This window comes from Chionomys nivalis, chromosome 4, assembly GCF_950005125.1.
Source record: "Chionomys nivalis chromosome 4, mChiNiv1.1, whole genome shotgun sequence".
Lineage (NCBI taxonomy): Eukaryota > Metazoa > Chordata > Mammalia > Rodentia > Cricetidae > Chionomys > Chionomys nivalis.
Genome location: NC_080089.1, coordinates 99,742,903 through 99,760,507, shown reverse-complemented (window position 1 = coordinate 99,760,507; position 17,605 = coordinate 99,742,903). Strand labels below are relative to the sequence as shown.

At 46.7% G+C, this 17,605-nt stretch overlaps 1 protein-coding gene across 1 annotated transcript in view; it reads left to right on the top strand.

The window, feature by feature from the left end:
• Nucleotides 1–17,605, top strand: part of LOC130873113 (inhibitor of carbonic anhydrase) — a 38,974-nt gene that overhangs the window by 5,321 nt on the left and 16,048 nt on the right. The window contains exons 3-11 of the mRNA XM_057767672.1: nucleotides 2,232–2,340; nucleotides 3,967–4,128; nucleotides 6,017–6,164; nucleotides 7,196–7,251; nucleotides 10,766–10,944; nucleotides 12,979–13,150; nucleotides 14,116–14,258; nucleotides 15,889–15,979; nucleotides 17,418–17,474. Of these exons, the coding sequence (XP_057623655.1) occupies nucleotides 2,232–2,340; nucleotides 3,967–4,128; nucleotides 6,017–6,164; nucleotides 7,196–7,251; nucleotides 10,766–10,944; nucleotides 12,979–13,150; nucleotides 14,116–14,258; nucleotides 15,889–15,979; nucleotides 17,418–17,474 (1,117 nt within the window). The remainder of the gene's footprint in view (nucleotides 1–2,231; nucleotides 2,341–3,966; nucleotides 4,129–6,016; nucleotides 6,165–7,195; nucleotides 7,252–10,765; nucleotides 10,945–12,978; nucleotides 13,151–14,115; nucleotides 14,259–15,888; nucleotides 15,980–17,417; nucleotides 17,475–17,605) is intronic.

Genomic DNA, 17,605 nt, shown 5'->3' with positions numbered 1-17,605 from the left:
AAAATTATGAAATTTGCCTTTGTGTATGTGCATGCATGTGTGTGTGTGTGTGCGCGCGGCACATGTGTATGTGTGAGAGAGAGACAAACAAACAGATAATGGGAGAGTAGAGATGGGTTTGTCATAGCCATTTGTCCCTATGCCATTGCAGAGGAGGCTAAACCATCTAAGATGTCTTTTTGCATCTGCTATTGGAACCTGCAGAGGAACTCAGGAAGGGAAGATGAGTGAAAGAGGAGAAAAGCCATTGTGAACTGGATTCCTTGGGGATGGTTGGAGTTCATGTCTAGTCCATTCATATTCCTTTCCATTTTCTTCCCATTTTCCTTCCTTCCTTCTTATATTTATTTGTCTTTACTTTATGAGTGTTTTGCCTGCATGTATGTTGTATGTCTGCATGCCATGTATGTGCCTGGTGCCCTCCAACAGGTCAGAAGAGGGTGTTGGATCCCCCTGAACTGGGGTTATGGGTAATTGTGAGTCATTACTGGGTGCTGAGAACACGGGTCCTTCTTAAGAGCAACAAAGTAGTCTTGACCACTGGGATATCCCCGAAGTCCCTGACTTCAGTCTTGACATTGATGGCATTGACAGTGGTTCACAGGCTTAGTGACCTTGTTCTTTGACCTTTAATATTAGATGTGTCTTTTTCCAAGTTAATTTGAGTTGACTTTTGATATGTGTCTTCAGTAATGTCCTAAGTTATACACACAAATATGCATATCTATCCATATATATGAAAACATATTATAAAATAATTTTAATATGGAATTTGTAAAGTCAAACAACTACAGATCAAAAACTGATTTTTAAAATTACATCTGCATTTAACATGTGCAGACTCTTTATTTCTATTCATTGAATAGCACAGTGTGACAACTGTTTACCCAGCTTCTACCTTGGGTTAGTTTTACCCATAGTCTCAAGACAGGTTAAAGTATATCAGGATCAGCCGGGCGGTGGTGGCGCACGCCTTTAATCCCAGCACTCGGGAGGCAAGGGCAGGCGGGTCTCTGGGAGTTCGAGGCCAGCCTGGTCTACAAGAGCTAGTTCCGGGACAGGCACCAAACCTACAGAGAAACCCTGTCTCGAAAAACCAAAAAAAGAAAAAAAAAAGTATATCAGGATCAACATGGGGTGTGCGCAACTCCACTCCATTCCTATCAGGGATTCGAGCCTTGGTTGATATTTTGCAGGCATGTCAAAAGAAATCTCCCTCAGACACTGAGGGATGGCTGTGCTAAACTACATCCTGAAAATCCCAGATTACTTTAAAAGCTAATTTAGAAACTGAGTCTGGTGGCCCAGGCCTGGTATGCAGTTAATGGGGAGGTTCTAAGGATTGCCTGGCCTACAGAGTCAGTTCAAGTCCAGTGTGAGCAACTTAGTTAACCCTTGTCTCAAGCATTTAAGAAGTAAAAGAGAGGCTGGGTGGTGGTGGTGCACGCCTTTAATCCCAGCACTGGGGAGGCAATGGCAGGCGGAGTTCAAGGCCAGCCTTGTCTACAAGAGCTAGCTCCAGGACAGGTTCCAAAGCTACAGAGAAACCCTGTCTCGGAAAAACCAAAGAGAGAAAGAAAGAGAGAGAGAGAGAGAGAGAGAGAGAGAGAGAGAGAGAGAGAGAGAGAGAGAGAGAGCTGGAAATATTGCTCATGGGTGTACAAGATCCTAAATTCATTCCAGTGCTGAAAAAAGGATGTCAATCACTAAGGGATAGAAGGAATGGTTTGCATTGAGGGTAGAAAATGACTCAACTTCATCTTAGCTGTGAAGTTGCTGCTTCCTGCAGGAAGGAAGGAACCCTTGTCTGACAGATCTCTGAGAACCAGATGTGTACAATGTAGCATGAGTTCTCAAGGATGGATGCATTCTGCGGGTCTCATACTGTGAACACATGTGGATACCTGCCCTCCTAGCTGCTCACGTATGTGCTGAGATTAACCAGGGAACAAAACAGACAGGTGTTACCACATTCACAGACCTCACAATCCAAGGATGAGGCTAGTGAATCAAGTGTCAGTTGGCTCAGGGCTGAGGAGGAAAACAAAACAGTTTACAGTGGTGATAACTTCTTCTTTCAGCCCTCAAGAGCCTCATGGAGTAGGCAGGAATGAGGAGGAAGCAGCCTGAGCTATGGGAGATTCTATGGAGCCAGAGTCTCTGGCAGGACACCGGAAGAGTCTTTCCCAGGGATGATGAGTTTCACGCATGGCTGGTCTCTTTTCTTTTAGGCCAACAGAGCAGATGCTGTGACCATTGATGGAGCTTTGCTGGCTGAGGCTGGCCTGCCCCACCACAACCTGAAACCTGTCATGGCTGAATACTACGGATCAAAAGACGGTGTGTTCTTGCCGGGGCCTGGTGTCACTTGTGTGACATGATCGCCACAGGGGTTGGCAGGGACTTTGTCAACTGTGTTAGTTACTTTTGTTGTGGTGACAGACTGCCTGGCAAAAGGAACTTAAGGAAGAAACAGCTGATTTTGACTCACATTTGGAAAAGATAGAGTCCACCACGGTGGGAGGGACATGGCGGAAGGAGCGCAAGGCCGCTGGCCGCATTGCATCTGTAGCCAGGAAGCGGAGAGAGGAGGACAGAGAGAGACTGGTGCGCAGCCCACTTTCTTCTCAGTTTTACTCACCCCAGGACCCAGGCCACGGAATGATGCCACCCACATTCAAGGGGCGGGTCTTCCCTTCTCAGGTCAGCCTCCCTGGAAACTCCCCCAGAGGTGTGTCTCCTGGGTGATTGCAAAGCTAGCCAAGTTGATGGTAAAAATTAACCGTCACACTAACATTACAGGGGACCAAGTCTCTGGAGCGCTTTGGCTTGGCAGTGTTGTTCACCGGCCCACAAAGGCTGCAGTGTTTCTCCATAGGAAGCAGTGGCTTTTGTGAAATCCTGGTGGGAACAGCCTTGGTTCTGTGGTTTGTGGGATGGTCACATCCTGAGAGGGGTGTTATCAAGAACCTGTTACCCATCTCTAGGGCCGTGCCAATGAGAGACCATTCCTAAGGACACACAGATTCCTTACACTACCTCCCACAGGCCTTATACAACACAGATCTGTGTCTGTGTGAAGAGAAGCTCTGGTGGAGTGGATGAGGGGAGAGTCACCTCTTTCCACTCTTGTGTGTTACTGTTATCCGTGTGTGGGAACACAGCCCAGCTCAGTCCGATTCTAGCTTGCAGGTCCCGATGTATTCTGGGGCCAGTCCCCATCTTTCCTCTCACATTTTCACCTTTGTGACTGAGCTGTAAGCAGAGACCCAGAGAATGAAGAAAAGGCCATATAGAAGCAGCAACAGTCCAGCGACTAGAATCTAAAGCTTGTGGTCCCTGGAACACCCACAAGTCCTGTAAAGGAGCAGGCAAGCCTCTAGCTCTGCAGGCTCGAGGTGACTGGAAGAAACAAAACAGAGCACAGCAAAATGGCCCTGGAGGTACCCTAACCTACAATGGACTTATGCCCAGATCAAACCCATCATAAACTCAAAATGTTACAAGTCCAGATGCTTTCAATACAGTGAGTCAGGCAAACATCCAGTTTAGCAAGATGGTGCCATGGACTAGTGTTTGTTCCCTGCCGTGAACACATGGTTGACCAGACACCATGGCTTACCGTCTCTGCCCAGATTCCGAAGAAGGGATCTTCTTGCATTTGAAAGACCAAATTGGAAATCCGAAGGATCTACTGGCATTGGCACCTACCATAAAGTAAAGCTAACAAGCCTAGCTTGTAAGTCAGTGAACATCTGCAATATTAATTTATTGCCTTGAAAGGGGTCAGTTCTCTCCTCCTGTCAGATAAAGGCATTTTCCATGTCTTTTTTTTTTTGGCCTTTCTTGCTAGAGGCTGGTGCAGGGGCCCAGGACCCTCTGAAGTTCCACATTGCGAATGCCTTGGAAGGTTAGTTGTAACAATGCATTTTCTTTAGGCTTCTCTTTCTCTCTGCTCACCTGCAGATCCGCAGACCCATTATTATGCTGTGGCCCTGGTGAAGAAGGGTACAGGATTTCAACTGAACCAGCTCCGGGGCAAGAAGTCCTGCCACGCGGGAATGGGCTGGTCTGCTGGGTGGTATATTCCCCTCAGCAAACTGCTTCCTTCTGGCTCTCTGGAAACAGGTGAGGCATCTGGAGCTAGGTGCCCTCATTGGGTGGTCTACACAGTCAGTCATTTGTTTTGTTGCTATAAAAGTACCAAGTAAAAACAACTTCAGGAAGGAAGGACTTTATGGGCTCGTAGTCTGAGCGTACAGTCCATCATGCTGGGTAAGGTTAGGCAGCAACAGCTTGAGGCATTGCTGGTCCCCAACTTGCATTCTTCTTTTATTTATCCTGGATCCCATCCCATCAATGGTGACACCCATGTTCAGGGTAGATCCTCCCTCTTTAGTTAAGCTTTTCTAGAAGCAGCCTCATAGACACACCCAGGTGTGTGTTTCCATGGTGATTCCAAACCCAGTTGCGTGGATAATGCAAGTTAGCCACGGCTCAGACACTGACAAACACACGTGTCTTATGTTCTCTGAGACGGAGTTAGAGTGTGCACCAGCAGCCCACAGGAGCAATGCTTCTGTTTCTCTGAGCCGTCAGTTTCCCCTTCCCAGGAGCCATAGCAGTCTGTCTTGGCAAGGCTATCCTTGAAAGACTCCAAGGAAGGTCACCTCATTCCAAACCTCCCAGGAAGGTTCTCTGGGGCTCGCAGAAGCATCACTAGGCCCCCAGGCTCCCATACGTTAAAGCGAGTGCTTGGGCAAGGACAGGATGACTGGGTTAATGCTAGGACACCCCTGAGTGCTCCAGGCTTCTTGAGCAGATAGGATGAGCCACAGTGAGCCCAGACCTTTTCAGCCCTTGAAGATGGCTTCCAGATCCTGTACTCTGCGAAGGCACGCCTTTTTTGTGCTATCAACCTTTGCAGTGCTCATGTTGTAACAGGGACAGGGACAGGCAACTGTGTGGGTCTGACAGAGTCTGATAAGGGACTACAGCCTTGTGTCTTGACCTTTCTAGGGTGTTCTCTTGCCTTGGTGACAGATACCACTGGACTTCTGTCTGGGCAGATAGGCAGTGGCTGCTAGCTTGCTTCTCTGCTGACTCACCAGCAGGATTTACCAATCCTCCCCTCAAATCAGGGATCCCATGAGCCACCACAGCCTCTGCATATAGAAGGATTGGAAGTGGGGTGGGCTCTTGTCTAATGTAAGGAAGAGCTATTACTGCATGGTGACTGGCCTACTAGGTCCTGTCTTCTTCAGTGTTCTGCCTGGCCCTGTAGGGGGCTGGTAATTTTTTTATTATTATTTCATGTACATTGGTTTACCTGTTTGAGGGTGTTGGATTCCTTGGAACTGGAGTTACAGAGAGTTGTGAGCTGCCTTGTGGGTGCTGGGAATTGAACCCAGGTCCTCTGGAAAAGCAGTCAGTGCTGTTAACCATTGAGCCATCTCTCCTGTCCTGGGGTGTTGGTAAATTAACTGGTCACATCTTGTTTCCATGTGGGTCAGCATTTCTTCTTTTTCTTCTTTTTTTTTGTTTTAAATATTTTTATTCATTTATTATATACACAGTATTCTGCCTATATGTCTGCCTGCAGGCCAGAAGAGGGTACCAGATCTCATTACAGATGGTTGTGAGCCACTGTACAGTTGCTGGGAATTGAACTCAGGACCTCTGGAAGAGCAGCAGCCAGTGCTCTTAAGCTATGAGGCATCTCTCCAGCCCAAGGGTCAGCAGTTCTTATCCCCTGCAGCAGACAAGATGGGGAGCATTTTCATAGGCTTGATCCCTGAACACACATAAGCATGATTCTCAAACACACACAGCCCCTAGGTCATCCATCCATTCACTCTGTCCTGGACATTGCCTGCCACCCACAGCAGACTCCCTGCACATACTCACTTCCTAGGAATAGTCTTGGGAGATGTCCACAGACAGGACACTCACACATGTACAATCCGATGGCTTTAGCCAGCTCACACCCTGTGGCCCGTGTCTCTGTGTTGAGCAGCAGCAGCCACGTTCTTCTCCAGCAGCTGCGTCCCCTGTGCGGATGGAAAGACGTTTCCCAGCCTTTGCCAACTGTGTGTGGGGAAGGGGACAGACAAGTGTGCCTGCTCTTCCAGTGAACCATACTTCGGCTACTCTGGGGCCCTCAAGTGAGTGAGAATCCCTTGCTCTGGAGCTGGGCATCTATGAGTTATTGTTCTTGTAATTGTGACTGAATACCTGACGAGAAACAACCTAAGAAAGAGAGAGTTTATTTTTGGCTCATGGTCTGAGAGGATACAGTCCATCGTGATGGGGAAGGCCTGGCAGCAGGAGCATGAGCCAGTTGGTCGCACGGAGCTGGGGAGGCTGGTGTGCCGCTCACTTACTGCTTTTTATCATTGCTAGGCTCCAACCCATAAAACAGTACCATCCACGTTTAGGGTGGGTCTTCCCACCTTAATTAACCTAGAAACTGCTTTACAGATATGACCTTTGTTATATGATCCAGCCAAGGTTGATAATACCAACCATCATAGGGAGACAAAGGCACAGGATCAAACAGGACAAATTCCTGACACCCAGATGTTCTGAGTCCCTCCCATGGCCTACCCCTGCTCCAAAATATCCCGAGGAACAATCTTCTTTGTGGGAGACCTCACTGTTTCCCCAAAGCTGGGACCATAACATGCTGTTCTTCATGATAACCGAAGTGCCAGGGGAGGGTGGTCCAGACTCATCTCAGGGGACTGGGATTTGCAGACACGGGCTGCAGGAGCTTCCCAGCTAACCACCTTTGGTATTTTGCCCGTGGCTTTCCATGCTCTGTAAGAGAAGAAGGTGACTGCTCAAACCAGAGCAGGACTAGCTGGGTTTTGGGGCTATCTGATGACTTTTAAAAGCCAAAATCAAGCCAGTGGCTTGGAGCTGCTCTTTGAGAGGCAGGCAAGGGTCCTGTCTGCCTTGACATCCTTCTCCAGAACTGCCTGCAATGCTGGTGTCCAGGCCTCCTGCCTGATTCATGGCTCAGCTTGGCTGTGATGTTTTAAAGGCTTCAGATAAGGCCATTGCCTCTCTGAATACAGACGGACGCCTGACAACCTGTGAGCAAGGCCCCAGCAGATCCTAAGAGGCATTGCACAAGAGCCAGGTGGGGTGTGTTCCCAGGCAGAGTGCCTGACCTTGTCTGTCCTGTCTGCAGATGTCTGCAGGATGGTGCGGGGGATGTGAGCTTCATGAGGCACCTGACAGTGTTTGGTAAGTGTTGGACAAAGAGCAAAGTGGGCCCCAGCCTGGCCAAAGGCTTGGACTCTGTCTCACTTCTAGAAGATAGTGATATTGAGACGGTTAGTGCCACAGAAGGGACTTTAGGAAAGCATTCCCCCATTCCTGCATTATTTAGGACCTCACTTATTCTTCTTAGCTCACATCTGCTGACCACCTCCCTATCAGGGACCTGCACCCACCCCTCCCCTGCTCTCTCAGCTAACCTATAGACACCTCTATAAATCTAGTTAACCTGATTTTTGGATTGCTATTTGTTACTTTCCAATAATGAAAGAAGTTGTTTCTGCAATGTCAGGCATTAAACCAAGTGCCTTGTATGCATTAGACACATGCTTTACTCCTGAGGAACAAACCTCTCCTTATATTTAATTTAAAAACAAAATAACACAGTAAACCTTTCCACCATTTTGGACAATTTAGCTCAAACAAGCAAAGGAGCAATTTCAGACAAGTTAATATTATATATTCTTGGACTTTGTGTGTGTGTATGTACACGTGCATGCATGTGTTCATGTGTGTGTGTATAAACTCTATACACTGACCCCAGAGCCTCATGCGTGCCAGGCAAACTCTCCATCACAGAGTTGCATTCCTAAACCTTCTTTAGCTTTTCATTTAATATTTTTGGTCTCTTGAGACAAGAGCTCACTAAGTTTCCCAGCTTGTCTTCAACTCACTCTGTAGCCCAAGCAAGGCCTCAAATTTCCTACCTCCAAAATAGCTCAACCTCCAAAATAGCTGGGTTTACAGAAAAAAAGCCACTAGGCCTGGCCAGATTTTTGGTTTATATTCGATTAAATATCAGATACAGACTCACTACGCCGCTCAATGTTTAGCTTGATGCTTAGCTCGGCTTTATAACAAACGCTTCCAGGAAGCTTCCAGGTCCTCACAGTTTACCCTGGGCTTGGTTACAACCTAGATGGCCTTCCCATGTGATGACGTCAGCATCCTTTGCTCATTTGCTCAGCCATTCACAGTTCACCTTCGCATCGCTGCACACTGGACTGGTGTGTTAGCAGTTTTGAAATTGGGGTGTGTCCTATTATCAACAAATTTCATGACTAAGGCTATTTTGGGGTCTTATTTTCCAGAACCAAGCTGTCTCTAATAATTATCGTTGCAGCTTTTGGATGCCTGTGTTACCATGGTTGTACCAGCAGGTGGCATCTCCTAGCACTTACTATGGAGATTTAAATGACCCTCCCTCTGGGAAGGAGCAGGCTGTCCCCTTCTGACTTACCTTTGCAGAAAGTCATTTACCATGGTAGTAAGACCTCCTCTTGCCTTCCAAGGAGAGTTTTCTGAAACACTCCTCCATGTGGGATGTAAGTGACTGGCGATGGTAAGCCAGGGTCCACCCCACCGCTGCTTGGCCATCTGGTGAGTGAGGCAGAAAGGCATTTTCTTCCTGAGGTTGTTAGAGCACATGGATTTCCTTTTAACTTAAATTTTAATTGTTACTAAATTACTGAATATTCATGGTCTGGCAAGGTGGTACGTGGGAAGCAGAAGCAGGAGGATGATGTGAATTTGAGGCCAGCCTGGTCCACATATTGAGTTCCAGGCCAGCCAAGATTATATAGTGAGACCCTGCCTAAAGTTACTTAATTAATTTTTAAAATAAAAATTCTTTCCTTGGATTTTTCTTCTCTTTCTTTTCCTTCCTTCCTTCCTTCCTTCCTTCCTTCCTTCCTTCCTTCCTTCCTTCCTTTTTTTTTTTTTTTTTTTCTCTTTCTTGACAGGGTTTCTCTGTGTAAAAGCTCTGGCTGTCCTGGAACTTGCTTCATAGACCAGGCTGGCCTCGAACTCAAAGATCCACCTGCCTCTACCTTAAAGGCATGCTCCACCACACCTGGCTCTTTGGATTTTTCATTACAGGTCAGTGTTTCCATATTCAGTCAATATTTTTTTAATATAAACATTTTACATGTGTATTTTCTGTGACATACTGAATTTATGATAGTTCATAAAAAAGAATAATGATCCCCAGAATCTAATGGTAACCCCCTACTTTCTTCTTGCCCCCCTTTTCCAGTACTGATCGAAATGAGGGCTTTGCACATCCAGCAAGGGCCATACCACTGAGCCATGTACTCCCAGCCCTCTTTTTACTTCCTTCATTTTGAGACATGGCCTCACTAAGTTGGCTGAGTTAGTCTTGCAGTCACTTTATTGTCCAGGCTGGCCATGAACTTGCAATCCTCCTACCTCAGCCTCATGAGTAGCTGGGATAGGCTTGCACTACCAGGCCAGCTCCTCCTCTTTCGGTACAAGACTTTTATCAGTCCCAAAGACTGTCTGTGTTCACTTTCCAGGCCTGCCAATACAAAGTGCCACACGCTAGGTGGTTTAAGCAATAGAAACACATCATGTCCTTTTCCTGGAGGCTGGAATTTCAAGATCAGGGTGTCAGCAGGGCTTGTGCCTTCTGAGGATTTGACAAAGACTCTTTCTGGCTGGCTGGCCATCTCTGGTGTTCCTTGGCTTGTACACACATATCTTACATCTTCACTGTCTGACTTCATGTTTACATGGCAGACTCCCTGCGTGCACACCTCTTTCCCATTTCCTCTTTTCACAGGAACACCAGTTGTATTGAGTTAGGAGCCCACTCTATTCCATTATGGTCACATCTTACTGGTGGACATTTGTAAGGACCACTTTAAAGTAACGTCACACTTGGAGACCCTGGGGATTAGGACTTCGATGTACAAATGCACTGAAAATCAACATGGCGTTCGAGGAACCTCTTCTTTTTTTTTTTTTTTTTTTTTTTTTTGGTTTTTCGAGACAGGGTTTCTCTGTGGCTTTGGAGCCTGTCCTGGAACTAGCTCTTGTAGACCAGGCTGGTCTCGAACTCACAGAGATCCACCTGCCTCTGCCTCCCGAGTGCTGGGATTAAAGGCGTGCGCCACCACCGCCCGGCGAGGAACCTCTTCTTTGCACATGCAGAGTTCCCCAACTGGGACCTTAGCCTCCTTTTCACCCTCAGCCTCTCTCATTGCTTTCTCCCAGCAGGCTCTGTTTCTGGAGAACTTAGCTGCTTTTGTGAGGGATGTGAGTTGCCCCAGGATGGCAGCACCACCGAGACGCTGATTCTGTTTCTTCACGTCTATAATGTGACCATTCCATGTCTGGCCTTCTTTAGGTACAAAGAGGCCTGGGCAGCCATGAGCCCTGTGTACAGTCGCGTGGGCGGTCATTGCTCAATGTGTGTTTGCTGTCACCATTTTTATTTGCAGAGTTACAGGGGAATGGGCAGCTGGAGGGTGCCTTGGCCAGGTGTGGTACCCAACCCTGGGTGACCTGCAATGAGAGTGTAAACCAGTTGTTTTCCCTGCGGAGTCCTCTGCTCTCTCTCACCTGTGTGAAGCGTGTCTGGAAAGAATTCTGTCCCCTTCAGCCCACTCGCTCTGTGGTGGTGGGCAGAGGTCAACACGGCTCCTAGCTCATTCTGCTCACCTGAACTTTCCCTCCTCAGAGGTACTGCCACAGAAAGCAGACAGGGACCAGTACGAGCTGCTCTGCCCCGACAACACCCGCAGGCCAGTGGAGGAATACGAGCAGTGCCACCTGGCCCGGGTCCCTTCTCATGTTGTCGTGGCTCGCAGCGTGGACGGCAAAGAGGACTTGATCCAAGAGCTTCTCAGAGTCGCCCAGGTACCCCTGCCCGACATCCGTTCCCCAACGTACAGCTCCCTTCTTCAGTGTGTATAGAGTGTGTGTGGTGTGTTGGGTCCTACTTGCCATCTGACTGCAGACTAGAAGTCTGTGTGTTCAGGACACAGTGGGTGGTGCTAGCACACGATCCCTTCACTAACAATCTACCTGGGCTGTGTTTATTACAGGCAGTAGAGGTCATAAGGGTCACGTGACTGGCCTCACCATCCTGGGAGCTAAAGACTCTCAGAAGCGCTTCCTCTCTTGTTTCACTCTTTCAGTTCTAAAGAGCCCCTTCTGTGTCAACAAAGTGCTTCTCTCATGGACCCACCCCAGCCTGGGACTCCCCTGACTGAGGTCCCAGATCTGGAGCACTGCCTCTGTGTTGGTGGCACTCTCTCCCAGTCAGCATCTGTACCCTGTCCCATCTCTGTCAACACAGTACTCAGGCTCAGAGATGAACTAAACAGAGCTGTCCTTGAATCCACGCAGGCACAAGGGATTGCACAACCTTGAGAATACCAGCCATGTACTTTGTGCTTTAATGGAGGAATTTATTTGAAGGGCATCCTGGGGAGAATTCTGAGCCCTGGGTATAAGTTATGTGTGCCCAAAGAAAGGGAAAAGGATTATTAGGGACAGCAGTAGATGGCATTCCATGCAGAGCGCTGCGAGGCAAAATACAGTCATTTGACTTTTGTTCTTGTTATTGTTCTGCTTTGGTTTTTGTTGGAACAGGTCTCACATGGCCCAGACTGGCCTTGAACTTGCTGTGTAGCCAGTAGTGGACTGGAACTCCTCCTCCTCCCAAGAGCTGGGATTACAGACATGTCCTGCTAAACCTAGCAAATGCAGTCCCTGAAGGCGCACATGGGAGGTGCTACTATAAGATATAATCAGGAACAATTGTGGGCCAGGCCAAGGAGACACAGGCAAAGGTCCTTTGAAGTATTTGGAGGCTTGAAAAGACAAGAAACTGTTTGCTTCTCATAACTGGTCCTTAGCAAGAAACCTGGAGTAAAGGGAGGGTACAGGACACCTGCAGCCCTCGTGGCAATGTGCTGGAGCAAGCAACTTCAGGGAGAAGTCTAGCATTGCCACTAGGGCAAGCAGACAAGCATGAGGCAGCCATCACCCTGCCCATGGGAACACACAGCAAGAGTCCTCCCGCAGCTGCATGGCACAAGACCAACTGTGGGTCAGACCCTAGCAGTTCCCCGAGTCTATATGACTCAGACTAGATGGAATTTGAGTAAAACTTTCCATGAAGAGGCTTGTTAGAAGCCCTGGGCACTGCTTTTGTGTACAGGATATCTCCCTCTATGTGTAAAGGATTACTTTAAAATCTTCAGTGGAACTGGGCAGTGGCAGGCAGATCTCTATGAGTTCAAGGACAGTCTGAACTACAGAGCCGGTTCCAGGACAGCCAAAGCTGCAGAGAAACCCTGTCTCAAAAACAAAAAACAAAACAAAAAGACCCAAAAACTAAATAAAAATCTTTAGTGGATTCCTGTAACTGCAGAAAGTCTTAAACTCTACAGATAGATAGATAGATAGATAGATAGATAGATAGATAGATAGATAGATAGATAGATGATAGATAGATAGATACTCCTTGATGCAGTGAACTATGTTCCAGTAAACCTTTATCATTGTGCTAAAAAAAAATCAAATTCAAACCACTGTGAGTTAACAGCTGTCTTGTATTTTTTCTGTGCACTCAGATATATGATAGTGATTAATATATAGATTAAGCGTAGTAAGGGATTTTCAAGAATAATAATATATAGAAAATACAACTGTATACTCACTATAGTTAAAGTTATTTAAAATTTATTGCTTTCTGGAACGTTCCATTTAGTATTTTCGAAGTGCTGTTAACTGCAGGCAGCTGGAACAGCAGGAAGAAACTGTGGCCAAGGATGACCATGTGGCTCTCCTCTCCCTTCCCTTTACCTAGTTCGGGTTCATTTTGTCGTTATTTTCACCCCATGTCAACAGTGTCCCTCCATTCCTTCTCCTGCCTCTGAACAGGAACATTTTGGACATGGCAAGTCATCTGCTTTCCAGCTCTTTGGCTCCCCTCACGGGAAAGACCTGTTGTTCACTGATGCTGCTCATGGATTTCTAAGAATTCCTCCAAAGATGGACATCAACCTGTACCTGGGATATGAGTATTTTTCTGGCATTAAGAAACTAAAGAGAGGTATGTCAGGCCCTGTGGAGGGACCCTCAGCTTCACCACAGAGTGAGGCAGAAGTCGTGGACTAGAATTAGCTGGTGGCTGCGAATATCGCCTAACCTTATTGATCTGTAAAGCCCTCGAGAGCTACTCAATATCCTGGGCTGATGAGCAGATGTTCTGCCGAGCCTGGGAAAAGATCTAAGTTATTTAACGACAAAAATGTTATATGGTGGAAGTGGTGGTACTGGGACTTGAACCCAGGTCTTCACAGATGTAAAGCAAAGACTCTGCTACTGAGGTGTGCTTCCAGTCCCTACAAAAGGGATTTGAGGACCTTTATATGATAGACAATTTAAAGCAATGGTGGCTCTGGATTCTTGTGTTAACTGGCTCCACTCACCTAGTGGCAGACAGGACTGTTTAATAGGGAGGATGGTCCATCCCAAGCTGACATGGGATCGTGGCCACGACCACAATCAGGAGCAGAACTAGAAAGGTTTTGAGTGCGGCTGCCACCCTCCCCTGGCTTTTTCCATCCCATTCTTTGCTTCTTCTCTGTCTTCACCCTCCTTTTAATCAACAATAGTCCCTGAGCATCTACAGAGTGTTAAGTGGAAGCTAACACACTGGGGTGAACATCAGCAATGAGACCATCAGAGCAGAACACGTGACTTCCATGGGATACTGCCTGGATGGAAGCTCTGCAAAGGAAAGTCCCAGAAGGCCCAGCTTTGGGATGGAGAGCTGAGAAGCTTCCCTGGGGAGGTGACATCAGGAGGGAGGGGAGAGCTCCACTGTCACTATTTTTCACAAACGCCTGGATCTCTATTTCTCCTAGACAATGACAGGCAGCCGGAGACTGTGGCATGAAATGAGTCACATCTGCTCATTGCCTTCAGTGATGCCCCGTAGGGCAGCATGTCTGCAGTCATCTGGGAATTTTTTTTTTGGGGGGGGGGTCCTTGCATCATCTCTATGCATCCTAGGTTTGGAAGACTCACAGAGGGTGCAGTGGTGTGCAGTGGGCCAACAGGAGAGGACCAAGTGTGACCACTGGAGTGCCGTGAGTGGTGAAGCGCTAGCCTGTGTCACGGAGGAGACTCCTGAGGACTGCATTGCTGCCATCACGGTAGGAAGTCCCACTTCTTCATCGGGGCCTCTGATTTGGGGTAAATCTCTCGGCACTAACCCATGGGATTCAGATTTTGTTGGGTCTGTAGTCTCCAAAGTTTGTCAGTTGTAAAGATTACAACTTGAGTACTCTTGAATATCGCCTGGCATAGGGCAAGCTGTTAATACGTGTTAGCTACTTTTATTATTTAAAGTCTTGGCTGCAGCTACTTTCTACACAACATGTAAATTTCCATTAACTCTCTTAAACCTCATCAAAGCCCTCAGGGTACTTTTTGGTCATTTTAGGAACATAAAATTTGCAGGACAAGGGTGGCACCCACCTTTAATCCCAGCACTCAAGGAGGCAGACAGATCTTTGTGAGTTCGAGGCCAGCCTGGTCTACAGGTTGAGTTCCAGGACAGCCTGAGCTGTTACACAGAGAAACTGTCTTGAGAAAAACTATACATATCTTACAGTATTTAGGGATGTGTACTTTGGATAGCCAGGTCCTGGAGGCAATGTGGCGCCGTGGTTACTGTAGAAAATAGACCATCCATCAGACAAATCATTTAACATCTTGATGCATTGGCTTGTTAGTTATCAAATGACATGCTCTGTTTTATTTGACTTTATGAGGCATGGTGAGTGATTCATTGCTCAGTGTTTAAATATGTGCGTTCACAGTGTGTCACTCGTTTATTTTTTTTATTATTATTATTTTTGAGAGTTTGTTTGCCATTTGGCTGGTACTGGGCATTAAAGTTGGCTCTTCCTCTTCCCATTGATCTACAGCCCAGCCACTGCACAATGCTGGGGAAGAGCCTGATACAGGGTACCTTTTCCCTACCCTGGTTAGTTTTTAGATTTCTAGGGCTGTCGAGGAGTCAAAAGTGAAGCACAGACATGAATGTGCATTAGTGTTGCTGGTGTTTGGCACAAAGTCTCACTCTATATCCCTGGCTGGTCTGGCACTCACTATGCTGCCCAGGTTAGCCTTGAACTTGTGGAAATTCTCCTTCTTCAGCCTCACCAGTGCTGGAATTACAAGTATGAGCTACACTCCAGTTAACTACTTTTATCTCAGTGATCTTATGTAGGACTATAAAAATACATTAGTTGCTCTGTTTAGAAAAAAAATGATTGAATTAGCAAGTTAATTACGAGTGAATTGTTTAATGGTTATTCATCATTATGTTAATTATTTATTAGTTGTTTGTTAGAAAACATTTCTTGTGCCATTGAGTGCAGTGCTAATAGGATTTGGGGGACAGATTTCATTCCACTGGTTGAAAGAAAGCATTTTCCATGAACCAGGTTAAACAGAGTATCTGAGCCTGGCACATGGGTTGCTGAATTAAGTGGCAATGGTCATAAAGAAAGGGTACTTTGTGCATGTCCTGGGATCTCCTAGGAGGACACAGGGATATCCCGAGGGCACGGCCTGAGTCAGATCTTTGTTTCTAGCCAACAGGACAAAGACAGGTCTGGTTTTCTAATTTCCATGTTATCATGGCAGAAGATTTGGGAGTGCCACAGTCTGGTTAAATAAGTACACACAACAGGAACTCATGAGTCGAAGACTCTGAGGGTCGGTGGGATGGAAGACAGCCACACAGTTCACGACCAATTTCTCTCTTACCTTCAGAAAGGAGAAGCAGATGCCATGAGCTTGGATGGAGGATTTGCCTACATTGCTGGCCACTGCGGTCTGGTTCCCGTCCTGGGCGAGAACTACCGTGAGTGGGTGGGACTCTCTGTTTCTCTCTGGGTGGGGACACAGAAAGGTGATAAAATAGTGCCATTTTTTTTTCTGGTAAGATAATGATACTATATTTGTATCTTAGGGCTTTTGAAGTAGAATCTTCTACTTCCCAACAGAGTCAGCTCAGCTATATATTATATATGTGGGTATTAGACCTGTTTGCAAAGGTTTTAGGATCAAGGACTGGGCCCCGGCAGCCATGACAGTTCAACCACTCCCCTCAATACACCAACTTAAGAGTCACATAATAGTGAAAAGTTGGGGGGGGGGAGAAAGAGAGAGAGAGAGAGGCTTTATTCACCATAGCCACACAAGGAAGAGAAACAATAGGAGGCATCGTGACCCCCCAAGTCCATCTTCAAGATTCTAATATGAAGGTTCAAATTTAAATAGAAGGCAAGAGATATGCACAGATGAGCTGTCCTGGTCATGGTGTGGTCTCACCCATCATTTATCCAACATGTCTTTTAGATTCCCCTGCAAGGTGGTTTGACAAGTGTCAGAACTATATGAAGTCTCTCCTTGTGAGACAAATTCTTCCCCAGGCTGGTAGTAGTACTTTAGTCTTTCCTTTCCCAAGAACAATATTTCTAGAGAAATTCCAGTTCCTTGGGGACAACTGTTTCAATAGTCTGACAGTCAAAGTGAGGGGGAACAAGTGTCTCTCTCTTCAGTATTTCTGCCCCTGCCAGGACAGATACAGACAGACAGAGTTCAAGATCATACCTCTTACTATGGCTGTAACAATACTGAGGGTCTGGAGTGGGCAGAGCTGCCACAGTGCTTGCCAAATGCCCGTGAGTTAGACTCGCTGTTAGCTCAGGGAAGATATCAGAACCAGACAGCTACTTCAAAAGGACCTCTGCCAATATCTGCTGTGGTCTCTCTTCTCCTCCTCTTCAAAGGGTACCTTGTTTTATTTTTGTATCTGTTTGAGTCTTGGGGGGATTCTGGAATGGAGGAGAGGGGGTTAAATGCACCCATAGAACCTTTGCCAGTTGACAGCCAGTGACAGATCACTAAATACACATTTCTCATTTTAGTCAATCTCAGTTGAGGTTGAGAAGTTCACAGCCTGGATAGAGTAATTTACATGAGGGTTTAATATGGACCTTCTGATGCATTTATCTAATTTTTCAATAAAAACTCGGGAGATAGATATGGGGTAAGAGAAGCAGCGGAGAAGTGATCTCCTTTCTCTTTTGTTCCTCCATTCAAAAGAGCCGAGAAGCTCTCTAAGCCCCACTCTACTACTTCCTGTCTCTCTATCTGTCTCCAGTCCTCCCAGACCTCTATGGTCAATTTTGATCTGCTAGTAGCTAGCTCGGCCCTCTGATTCAAAGAAAACTTTATTGTTGGAATGCAATCGAACATCGCACAACAACCTTCAGTGTTTCTGTTTTTCTTTTTAGTGTCTACACATGGCAGTGAGAGGCTGGGGTCTCAGTGTGTGAATGCACCTTTGGAAGGTGAGTGGGTCGGGAACATGGGGTTTAAAAGCAGAGCCTGATGCTTGGAAAGAGGATAACAGAAGCCTTAAAAGCAAACACAATTGGGGGCTGGAGAGAGGTTAGCAGTGAAGTATGATGATTGGTCTTAC